Source organism: Pollicipes pollicipes, unplaced genomic scaffold, assembly GCF_011947565.3.
Source record: "Pollicipes pollicipes isolate AB1234 unplaced genomic scaffold, Ppol_2.1 Scaffold_7231;HRSCAF=8579_pilon_pilon_pilon, whole genome shotgun sequence".
Classification (NCBI taxonomy): Eukaryota; Metazoa; Arthropoda; class Thecostraca; order Pollicipedomorpha; family Pollicipedidae; genus Pollicipes; species Pollicipes pollicipes.
Genome location: NW_023597034.1, coordinates 34,482,184 through 34,494,316, shown reverse-complemented (window position 1 = coordinate 34,494,316; position 12,133 = coordinate 34,482,184). Strand labels below are relative to the sequence as shown.

General features: G+C 54.7%; 2 protein-coding genes across 7 annotated transcripts in view; both read left to right on the top strand.

Moving 5' to 3' along the window:
- LOC119109071 (guanine nucleotide-binding protein G(I)/G(S)/G(T) subunit beta-1-like) overlaps positions 1-2,968 on the top strand; it is a 29,788-nt gene extending 26,820 nt beyond the window's left edge. The window contains 1 exon segment of the mRNA XM_037232611.1: positions 2,810-2,968. Within this exon segment, the coding sequence (XP_037088506.1) occupies positions 2,810-2,916 (107 nt within the window). The 3' untranslated portion in view covers positions 2,917-2,968.
- Positions 2,969-5,833: 2,865 nt separating this feature from the next.
- LOC119109665 (exocyst complex component 6B) lies at positions 5,834-11,622 on the top strand. Of its 6 annotated transcripts, none has more exons than XM_037233384.1 (4): positions 5,834-5,838; positions 7,711-9,555; positions 10,004-10,386; positions 11,289-11,622. In XM_037233384.1, coding segments are annotated over exons 1-4 (2,541 nt in total). In that variant the 5' UTR covers positions 5,834-5,836; the 3' UTR covers positions 11,600-11,622. The 6 variants fall into 6 exon arrangements, with proteins under 6 accessions (XP_037089279.1, XP_037089282.1, XP_037089280.1 ...); XM_037233387.1 differs by lacking the exon at positions 5,834-5,838 and adding an exon at positions 5,842-5,863; XM_037233385.1 differs by lacking the exon at positions 5,834-5,838 and adding an exon at positions 5,845-5,890.
- Positions 11,623-12,133: the final 511 nt, after the last annotated feature.

The following is a 12,133-nucleotide window of genomic DNA, read 5'->3' as shown; positions in this document are numbered from 1 at the left end:
GGGAGTGAAAAAATTAATTCACAAAAGATGGAACTTATGAGCTCGTGACTCATGGTTCAGCAAACAAAGACATCTATTTCAAGTTGGCATGGATGTAATATCAGAAACCTGACAAAGCTGTTTGTTTTTTAACATCTTAGGCCATTAAAGTGAAACAATACTTTGAAATATAGTAATTTCATGACAGTGTAATAAGCGTAGAAAATTATTAACATCAATAATTTGATGCTGCACTTTGCACTTCCCTTCCACAGCACTTTTAGCACAAAACAAAGCAAAGGGATTCAATGACAAAATGACAACAAAAAATTCAACAAGCATAAAACACTCAAACAAAAAAAAACCTTGGACTCCTACACATCAGCCCATCATCAAGTCAAACACAATAGACATACATCTGGCTTCTGTCCAGATGGGGCCAGGGAAAACAAACATTTTGCCACTGTTTCTTACAAAATACCAATGTTTATTTCCATGAAAGCAGTCTAACTATGCCTAACCTAAAGAGGCCTCAGTTCATCTCATCCTGGCTAACCTGTCTGTGTCACAGCAACAGTTGTGAGTTACTGATTCTTGCACAATTCCTATTGCCACTTGCCATGCACTTAACCAACTTAACCCAACTTATAGTAACCCATAGGCCGGTGGCAGCGGTCGCGCTAAAGGTCAGTTGACGTCAGAGGGCAGGACGGACCGTGCCGAGCATTACGGCACGTTAAGCTTTCGCCACTAAATTCTGCCGTTGCCTGGGATTGCGCGATCGGATGGTGGGGGTCAGAGCTCACACAACAAGCACTGCTTAGCGTGGGCGCTGATCTCAGAAATCCATCCATTCAAGGGTTCGGATCAAATTTATTTTTTTAAAAATATGTTGAACATCATCTCAACTCACCTATCTGTTGACAGCAGCACTTGTGATAAAAACATGATAAAGCTAATTTTCTAACACCCCAAAATTTTAATTTTACACCCCCCAAATATAAATATCAATCATGTCCACCAATCTACAAGATTAAAATGCGAAACAAGTAAGAGGTGTGCATGATGAACGTCTCCAGAGCGCAGAATTTCGCCATCAAACACTTCTGTATTAGCTGCGTCAGGTATGTCCCAAACCTCGTATGGCAGCATTAGGATAGCCCTGTCAGGTAGCCTGGTGAGTTAGACACTCGAAAGGACTTAGATTTATGGTTATTGAGCACCGCCATGAACCAAGAAAATGGTTAACCGAGGGTCCAACAGGGCGAAAATGGCGTAAAAATAAGTTGCGTGCCTCAAATTGTCTCCTTCATACCCTGTGAATTTGTTTGCATTTGGAGCATCTTGCAGAGATTGGTCAACATTTTAAGCAACATATGGTACCTCTAAAGGACAATCGAAAAGGAAGGATGAATAGAGTGGTATCACACTCGTATGATTCCAAGAAAAACAAAAGTACTTAAATAAATGTAAAGACTGATACTTTTCTGGCAAAATTTTGTAATCAGCCGGACTTGACTTAAAATCTGTTAATACGAGTGTTCAAACGGTGATATTCATCATATAAATTTGATTAAGAAGACATTTCTTGAATGTTTTCTCCTGCATTTCGGGAGTGAATACGTGGAGTAAAATTCTCTACCAAGCCTTGCTGGTGTTTGCAACAGGCTCTGCTTTCGTGGTGTGGTGGTGAGACAAAAAAAAGGGAATGGGTGAAAACCTTGTAGCTGGCACACAGCTGCCGGCTGTGATGCATTTTGTAAACAAACCAAACTTAATGCGTGCAAGCGGATGAAGTCGCTGGGGTTCCTTGGGCTTGAAGATATCTGGCGCCCTTGCTCTGTGCATACATAGACATGATCCAGATGAAGGCGAGACAAGACAGTAGCCATTGGTGTCCAGGTTCTGTGGAGCCTCGTTTAGGCTTGGTGGTTTCAAGTGGGCTCGGTTTTAGATGATATCTGAAAACCTCAGAAAGGGAAATAGGGGTTTGGCACGTGCGATTAGACAATGTCAGGCAGGAATGAAAAATTCACATGAAGTATGGGGAAAAAGGAGTGAAAAATTCCTCCTCATAGGGTGTCGCTTTACACCCAAAGTCGGCAATTCTAGGACACTGGTGGTGGGCGGCTGGAGACGCTGGTGGGATGTTGGTCCTGAAAGTGTCACGGAGATGCGTTGGAATGAGGGACGAGGAAGTCATATATCACTGAGTCGTTGTTCTGCGTGATGGCTACGAAACAATAGGACGCAAGAATACTCGGCGGTCATAAACGTGCCGTGCTTCTTTTCGAGCGACGTGGGCATCGAATACGTAGTGCAGTTAGTATTCATTTCGCTGACCGAGCGACGGGCCATCACTAGGTGCCAGTCACGGCGTCTCGCGCGGCATATCACTGAGCAGTCTGGGCTCGGGGACCCGTAACGCAGTGACTCGCCACAGTCGATCGGCCGTCCAGCCCGCTGTGCGAGGAGTGAGCGAGAAAAGAGACCTCGCAGGGCGCGCACTTGAGTGTTGAGCGAGGGTACATGTTTGACGATACACTGTGTGTGCTATCCGATCAACACGTGACACAGCCCGGCAGCACACGTGTTAGCTTGTATGCCTACCTGCCTTAGTTTAGAATCCTGTGGCGTAATGAAACGCGGCAACGCAATGTAATTAACCAGTTGTGCGCCTGCGCAGTGGGTGGGCACGGCATCATGTCGGAACGGCTCCCTATCTACCTGTCTGAATGGCGATCACTGCTCAGCGTCTACCCCTGACCGGCGTGTGCGTGCCCCCTGGCCGTGTGTGCCCGCCTGACCGGTGACACGCGCGTGCCCACAGGCGTACTGGCCGGCCACGACAATCGCGTCAGCTGTCTGGGCGTGACCGAGGACGGCATGGCCGTCTGCACCGGCTCCTGGGACAGCTTTCTGAAAATCTGGAACTAGCGGCGCCGGCGTCCGCCTCAGCCGCCGCTTCCGGGCGCCGGGCGGCGCCGCGCCGCCGGCGGCCGCGCGCGCACGGCAGTGCTCAGGGTGTGGCGCGGCGCGCGGCGGTGCGCCAGACTAAGCTGCCGTGCTCGCGCGCGCGCGCGCGCGCGCGCCGGCGCCCACACCTAAGTTAGGATGCTATGAATGATGGGACCACGATGTGAGGGTAAGCGTGCGCTGGGCGCGGCGCGCGAGGACGAGTGAGGCGCGCGTGCGCCGCGGCGGCGCCCGGCGCGCCCGGCCGCCCGCCTGCCTACTGCCATACAAGAGACGGCGTCTTGTGAGCCAGGTCATGATTACCCGCTACCTACTACCGGCCGGGCGGCCGCCGTCGCGCGCGGCGGCGGCGGCCGTCGGCACGGCGCCACCGCAGACGGGGCCGGACCGGACCGGACGGCCCGGCGCGCACACGCACAGGCTCGGCTGGGCCGCACTTCTAGTCGCGTCTGCTGGCGCGCCCGAGCAGAGAGAGAGGGAGAGAGCGTGAGGGAGGGGAGCGCGAACGCTCCAGCGTGCGGAGCGGTCGCGTGACAGCCGCCGGTCCAATTCAGTTGAGCGTCAGTATCAGTTTTATTTCGGCTTATCCAGAGGGTGCGCCCGGCGGTCGCGCGGGGCGGGACGGAGCGACGCGCACAGCTCCCCCGCCTTGCCGCGCGCCGGCGCCGGCGCCCACTACATGTAGACTATTGTGTTTAACGGCAAAATAATCATCACGTGATTTGCTGTGAAAAGTAAGTTATTTATGATGTCCAGTTTTACAGGTGTATGTCGGAGCGGCTGCGTCGGGCGCCGGGCGGCCGCGCCGCTCCGCTGCCGGCGGCCCCGCCGGCCGGCCCACTCGGAGGCCGGCAGCACGGCCGCACAACACCACACTCCAGGGCTCAGGGCCGTGCTGCTGTCAGCCGACTGGGCGCGGCCGGCGCCGGGGGCCGCCGGCGCCGCCGAGCGCCGGGCCGCGCCGGCCGCGTCTGGCCGCCGCCGCCCGCGCGCCGCGCCGCCTCCGCCTGTCCCTTCGGGTGGCGCCGGACGGCGGGCGCGCGGCGGCCAGGCGCCGCCCGCACCGCCCGGGGTCGCACCGGCGCGCCGCCGCCGTCGCTCGCCACGCGAGCGCGCCGTATGTTCATGTCCGTGTTTCTTATACCGAGTAACAGTAAGTAGTGCTGCGCGAGTCGGCTCCGCTGTCCTTCGGTCGTCTATCCGCGCGAGCGCGCGAGCCTGCCAAACTCCCCGCCCCGCCCCTGGACTGTGTGCCGCCGGGCTGTGTCACGTGTTATTTGTAGTCACCCCCACGACGGACAGGGGGACGGCCGGGCGTCGACCCGACGCGTGATCGGTCTCGATCTCTGGTGCAGTCCCGGCCAGGGCCGTTTTCTATTTGGTTGTGTCACTGCACGTGGGCGCCGCATGGCCGCTGTCCGCCCGGGCTTGTGTTGACCTGCCTGCTGCCATATGAGCCACGCGCCACCCAGCTACCGTACATATATATACATACATACATGCATACTAGGACTCAGTTGGATGTTGGCTTACGTTCATTTTGTCGAAATTTTACGCTATGGCTTCTATTATATCGTTTGTGGATTTTGTCATGTAAGGAACCATCCGATTTGTCCAATAAAATACTTGTCTTTACGCATCTGTTTGTTATGCCAAGGGCTAAGATAGCTTTGCGTCTCAGTGCAATTGGGAATTTATTGACTATAGGACCGCGAATGTCTACGCTTGTTCCCCTGGAGCTGTCCAGTGAAAATAAACGAGTTGGCTGTCTGTTGTCTGTCATCGCTCAGCATTGCGGGGCTCGATTCAAGGAGTGTGACGGTGTGCGAGGGAATGAGTGCACAGCGCACATCACAAGCAGGTCCGCAAGCAGCGCTGCCTGCCCGCCTCCGCAACTGAACTTGGTGGTTGTGGTTTTGGAGTGCGTCGACTGCGCCCAATGGCTGAACTTCAAGGAGCAGCGTGCCGACACATTCATGGTGGAAAACAACGCTGGGAAGAGTTTTGCCTGATCAGAGGACGTGGCGTAAAAGTGCTGTTAACTGATCACACTGTTCGTGACATTTGAGGAGAGGTGGGCGACAAGAGTACCAAGTCGAATTATTTGTGTTCACCGGGGGGGGGGGGGGGGGCGGACGGCTCAGGTCGTGCTGAAAGCAAGTCGTTTCTTGAATAAGCATGGGACATTTGTGTGCATCGCCATGGGGTTGAATTCAGACGTTCGCCAAGAGTGGGATGTGCCTTCCCCGTCACCACGCCTGTGATATCTGCATTCATTATATGCTGTCAGAAAAAAATAACACATGCCCGGAATCCTGCCAAGCTGAGACAGCAATCCATTTTTGTTTTGTTTTTTCCAGACAACGCCGTTAAGTGCAGAATTAAATATTCGGAAAGGTTGTCCTTGGCTCCTGTCCCATTTCCGGTGCTCATGAAGGGAAGCAGGGAAGCTTTCCGCATGGCCTGCTGAAAATTCGCCACGTGTGTACATTACACGGGACATGTGAAGTACCGCAACGGAGAGGCGTCATTGCAAATAAAGACCCAAAAGACCGGCTTGATATCTCTATTTTTATCACTACTTGGACCTTGGGTCTGATCATGCACACGCCGGCTGAGCGGCTTAAGCCCGATAGAAGGCCTGATAAGCCTCGGGGGCATATCGTTCAATATTTGCAATAACAAGTCTAGTATGAGATCATGAATGTCGTAAATCTTATTACCATGTCAAGTTCGGTGGGAAAGTATAGCTGAAATTTGCCCCGGGAACTGACTCTCCAGCCATCTGTATGTTTTGGCTGCACTTTAATTTATTTTGCTGTGGAGTTTTTCCATTGCCTGGCGCCAAGCGCTTAGCAGTGAACTGCGCTCGCTGCGCCCTATGTAAACAAGTCGATCAGCGCCCGCGGTGGGAGGTTGTTGTGGTTACACTTAGGTAGCCTACTGTGCTGACAAATCGCTGTCTTTTCTATGTGGATTTGCTGTGAAGACATAGCGGATCAGAGCTCTTAATACCAAACAGCTAACGGATTAGATGAAGAAATGAAATGCGTAGGAAGCGTAGGTCTGGTGATGCGCCTCCATCACGTTTGCCTCTATTTTTGTTCTACTGAGAATGCTTGAATCTTGTTGACATGGCATAAGTGTTCTTAAGGCAAAAAGGGTATCGAAATTCTCCTCAATGTGTGCATGCAGCAAATGTCAGTTACTGGCCCAGTCAGGCAAGTGGTTGCTGTAGGCCAGTCTGCAAAGTCACTACTGGAAATCCACAAGATATCAGTATGCTACATCCTAACTCATGTGTGTTAAACAGACCAGGCCAATTGAGCTGATGTGTTAGCAATGCATGCTTAACAATTTGTTTTCAGGGTATTCTGGCCTCAAATTGTTACAATAAAAGTCCTTGAAACATTGGCTCTATGCACTGAAATTGGTGGTGGCCACCCACCAAGCTCTGAGGACTTGGATATTTAATGTATAAGAGATGAATTGTTGCTGCAAGGTCACTGCTACAGCAGACATGTTCAGTGTCTTGTGTTTTTTCCATCCAGGCTGAAGGTAATATTTTAGATTGAGGGACCTCAACACCATGAGATGAACTAGTATGATATTTAAGCAGAAAATTTATATCATGGCACTTCTGCCACAGCCAACATCAAAAATCTCAACTGAACTGTTTAATAGGTCACTTGCCAAGCAAAGCTATGGGTGGAATAACAGCTAAGTGGTTGACACCTCAGCATGCGACATGGGGCGCCCAGCGTCAGATCCTTGTCGCTCCACAGACCCTTGCTGCTAGTACGATCAACATTCACATGCTGTTGTTGATCCATAATATGATGTGTAACTGCACCACACTCCATACAAAATGGAGAAGTGTCATCAAAATGAGCGTGTTTTGTGGTATGCACTAAAATTATTATTTGATTGAACAAAATAATTTTATTTAAATTCAAGTACAAATTTAAGAAGATAATTGGCTGTCCATAACTTGTCTCACACCTCCACTGATAAGCTTCATATCTGAAGACTGAGCTAAGCAGGTATAAACAAAAAATATGGTTTGACTTGTTGAATCCAGTTGGTTGCATCAGCAGGCTTTAGGCACCAGCATCATGGTTCAGGTAGTGGTCTCTGAACCTGGTTTCAGCTGTCTTTCATTAGCTGGCACAGTGATATACATGTTTTTATAGTGCATTTCACAGGCTCAGTCAGGTTTCAGGAGGTTTGCAGCATTTTGCTGTGCACTCACTATACCTATCTACAGCAGCAGTTCCCTAAATCAGACATAACTATTAGTTGATGCTGGCTGAAATGTATCGATGCATTGTCTGGTGTGATACTTGTTGAGATGCTTTTTATAGTTTTCCATGTGGTGAAAATTTATCGACCTGGTGTGCAAGAATGGTTTGACCTCAGTCTTGCTCAAATGTGGAGCGCTGCTTTTATGTGCATGCAGCATCTCTGAACACCAGACCCATCTGCCATCAGATGTTGAATTGATGAATGTGACTAATTGCATGGAATGTCTTGAAAATAACAACAATATTCAACTGTTCATTTCACCTTGATTATCACTTCTTACTTTGGTGTGGCAAAGAAAGCACAAGCAAGCAGAACCTTGACCAAGTTTGAGAGCCAGAACCAGTTACAAAGATGCTCAAGTAGGCAAGCCCACAGTTTGAGCCAGTAATATGAACCATGTGATGCATTCATATTAGTTTAGTTAAATGTCATAAAATGTTTTAATTTCAGGCCAAAATGCTACCCGAACTTGGTAGGTGGAAGCCAAGTGAAGCCAAGACCATGGTTGTCTAGTTGTGATTATTTTGAGAGCTTATTGAGTGGTGTGATATGGGAACTGATGGAACCAGAAACTGGCAACTCAACAAACAAAATGGAGGAGTCAGCGACCCCTAAAGACTCAAAGGATGTCACCAAGTCCAGACATGACATCTTCATCCAGGAGATTGAGGGCATGGATGACTACTGGGGCTCCACCTTCCGCAACGTGTACGACAAAGAGGAGCAGGAGCAGTTCATGCAAGAACTGGACGACCGCATCAAGGAGCACGACAAGAACATCGAGCGCATGTGCAGCTTCCACTACCAGGGCTTCATCGACTCGATCCGGGAGCTGCTGCAGGTGCGCTCGGAGGCGAGCAAGCTGAAGCACGAGGTGGTCGGCGTGCACCAGGAGCTGGCCGACGTGTCGCTACAGTTGCTGCAGCAGGGCGACACGCTGGCGCGCGCGCGCCGCGTGCAGACGAACGTCCAGCAGGGCATGACGGCTCTGATGGCGTGCCTGCCTGTGCTCGAGACGTACGCCAAGCTGAGCCGACAGATGAAGGAGCAGCGCTTCTACCCGGCGCTCAAGACGCTCGAGCTACTCGAGCTCACGTACCTGCCGCGCGTGGCCGAGCACCGCTTCGCGCAGACGATCCGCGAGAGCGTGCCGCGCATGCGCGACAGCATCCGCGACGCGTCCATGTCCGACCTGAAGGACTTCCTGGAGGAGGCGCGCCGCGAGTCGCCGCGCGTGGGGGAGGTGGCCATGCGGCACGCGGCCGAGCAGTGCGCGCTGGACGCGGCCGCGCCGCGGCCCGCGATGCAGAAGCGGCATACGCTCGCCTTCCTCGGCGTGCAGGCCATCTCGCCGATCGCGCTATACGGCGAGGAGCCGGCCGACGACGCCGACGACGAGGGCGCCGCGCAGGAGATGGTCAACTTCTCTGCCGTCTACCGCTGCCTGCACATCTTCACGGCGCTGGGCGCGCGCGACGCGTTCGAAACTTACTACCGCAAGCAGCGGCAGCAGCAGTGCGAACTGGCGCTGCGGCCGCCGGCCAACATGCACGAGTCGCTGGTCGGCGTGCGTGACTACCTGCACGGCGTGGCCGGCTTCTTCGTGGTGGAAGATCACGTGCTCAACACCACATCTGGCCTGGTGACGCGCGCCCACCTGGACCAGCTGTGGTCGGAGGCGCTGGCGCAGCTGACGGCCGCGCTGCAGACCCACTCGGCCTGCTGCACCGATCCCAACATGCTGCTCACCTTCAAGCGACTCATCATGATCTTCAGCCACACGCTCCGCAACTACGGCCTGGCGGTGCAGCCGCTGAACCAGCTGCTGCTGGACATCCGCGACCACTACAGCGAGGTGCTGATGCAGCGCTGGGTGCAGGTGTTCCGCGAGATCTTCGACAGCGACAACTACCACCCGGTGCAGGTGGACTCGGAACAAGAGTACGAGCAGATCACGCTCGTGTTCCCCTACGCCAACGCGCAGCTGGAGAAGGCGCCATTCCCGAAGGCGTTCCCCTTCTCGCTGATGGTGCCCAAGGTGTACTCGCAGGTGAAGGAGTTCATCCACTCGTGCCTGCGCTTCTCCGAAGACCTGGACCTCAGCCAGAGCGAGAAGGACGACGTGCTGCGCAAATCGACGAACGTGCTGCTGACGCGCACGCTGTCCGGCTGCCTGGCCACGCTGATCAGAAAGCCGGGCCTGGGCCTGCTGCAGCTCATCCAGATCACCATCAACACCATCTACCTGGAGGAGGCCAGCGTCTACCTGGAGGACGTCATCACCAGGATCACCGGGTAAGATGCCGACAGAGCGGGTGAACAGGGCAGCGTCACTGGAATCACCGGATCACCATGGGCCTGTTGGCGCAGGTCGTGTGGGAATGGGGATGGTTCGCCACTACAATCGGTAGGAATTCTAACAGTGACGCGTTAAAACCTTTGCGCCACAGTCCCTTTTCACTGGCAGAGGGCCATCTGGTTATTTCAGTTGAAACCCCACGTGTGAAGAGGATGCATTGCCATCGAACCGTCGGTCATCATCTGCGAATTTTCGACATCACAGCCAGCACTCATCATTTGTTGAGATGCATATGTCCCTTTCTATGTTGCCTCGAAGTGGGCAGGTAATTGTCCGGATTTCTTGATTTTCTTGAGTCCCGATTTGCTCACCTGAAGGCGCGAGTGAATGCCGCACGCCCCGCTCGCGTTCGCACCCCGTGCTAAGTTCTCACCGCCCCGGCAGCTACAACCCGAAGCAGGACGGCGGCCTGCAGTCACGCCTGGTCGGCCACACCATGTTCAAGGACATCCGCGCTGAGACAGAGCAGCAGATCTACATGCAGCTGCAGGCCAAGATCGACGAGTTCCTCGAGCTGGCCGCCTACGACTGGCTGCTGCCAGAGCCGGAGGGCACGGCCAGCGCTTACCTGGTCGACCTCATCTACTTCCTCAACACCACCTTCACGGCCTTCACCAACCTGCCGACCAAGGTGGCGCAGACGGCCTGCATGAGCGGCTGCCAGCACGTGGGCAAGCAGCTGATGCAGCAGCTGCTGGGCGAGGACGCGCGCCAGCTGTCCACCGGCGCGCTGCAGCAGCTCAACCTGGACGTGATTCAGTGCGAGCGTGAGTTGCCGGCGGCGGCGGGGATGGCGTTCTTGGGTGGGAGCTCGCGGGAGGGACTCGCTGCGGCCTGGCACCAGGTTGTGAGCGTGCTCGCTGTGTGGGTGTCTGGTGTGGAGGGGTTATCCCCGCGGGAGGGACTCTCCGCGGCCTGGCACCAGGTTGTGAGCGTGCTCACTGTGTGGGTGTCTGGTGTGGAGGGTTGATCCCCGCGGGAGGGACTCACTGCGGCGTGGCGCCAGGGCGGGAGTGTGGTCACTGTGTGGGTGTCTGGTGTTGAGGGGTGATCCCCGCGGAAGGGACTCGCTGCGATGTGGCGCCAGGGCGGGAGTGGGGTCACCGTGTGAGTGTCTGGTGTTGAGAGGCGGTCCCCGCGGGAGGAAGGACGGAGCCTTCTGTAGGTGCGGCCAATCTGTGGCGGACGGGCACTCGCCTCTCGCCGCGCTGCACGATTGCTCGTCTGGCGATAGAGTGGACGGAAGCCTTGTAACCGCGTCTCAGGGATGGAGATATGTCGTGCTGTAGCGGGATAGGCCGACTGGAGATGTAGCCGGGCTTCGTGGGATGTGCGAGATTTAGCGGTATCGATTGCTTACCGATTTGAACTGAAACCAATCTCGACCTCGCTGTCGCATTCGTTCAGGCTGCAGCGCAGTCTTGGCAACGCATCCAAGCAGCACTGAAGAGGACCTAAAACGTCATGTAACGTTTAAAACGAGTGGCTGTTGAGACAATCTTCCACCAACCAAATCGTCTTCCGGTCACCGTATGTGCTATCCTTAGTTCTTACAGTCCCATCCATGTCCCTTTCGCTGGTCGTCCATTCCATCGTCTTCTCCGGAGGCCGCCCCAAGTCGCAGTCCCGTCGTCCATCAGCTGACGCTGTCGCCCCGGTCCCCCGGCAGAGTTCGCCGCCTCGGAGCCGGTGGCCGGTTTCGAGGAGGGCGCCCTGCTGATGTGCTTCGCCGACCTGCGCCAGCTGCTCGACCTCGTGCTCGACTGGGACTGGGCCACCTACTTCCAGGAGTACGGTGCGCCCGACGCCCGCTACGCGCGCGTCAGTCCGGCGCGTGCCACCGTCGTGGTGGAGAAGCTGCGCGATGCCGACAAGAGGAACATGTTCTCCGTGCTGAAGCGGGCCGAGCGCGATCGCAAGAAGCTGCAGGACACGGTGCTGAAGCAGCTGCGGCAGCTGGCGCAGGCCGGCCAGCAGTGACGTCGGCGGAGCTGGGGGACGGGGGGGGGGGGAGTCGCGGCCAGTGCAAGAGGCTAGTTACATGGGAATGGTACCAAAGTGCTTCAATTCGAGTCATCAGAGGCTGTTGATTTTGTGTTATGTGGGGGCATGTGTTCGCGCAGCGGATTTGATTACCCGGGGCTTTGTCACTGTCGCTGTGAGCACTGCAAAGCGTGTTAGGCGGTGCCGCCGCTGCCAGGCCGCCGTGTGCGATATTAATGCGACCCGCGAAGAGGTCGTGCTAAGTCATTTTATTGTTTAGCTTTTGCAGCGCGCGTGTAGGGACTAGTGCCTGTGTGTGCCACGAAACCGATTATTCAATACACCAAATATCTACACCACCCGAAATTGATTTTCGCTGGCGGTCTTGATGTGAGGCAGATTGAAGTGGACGCTTCGCAAGGCAGACATGGCCAGAGGCGCTGGAGCCCGTCCGCGCGACGTACCGGACCCCGCCCCGGCCGCTGACAGCGGATGAGGCGGAGTGGGCCAGCAGCCGTCAGATGTACGACT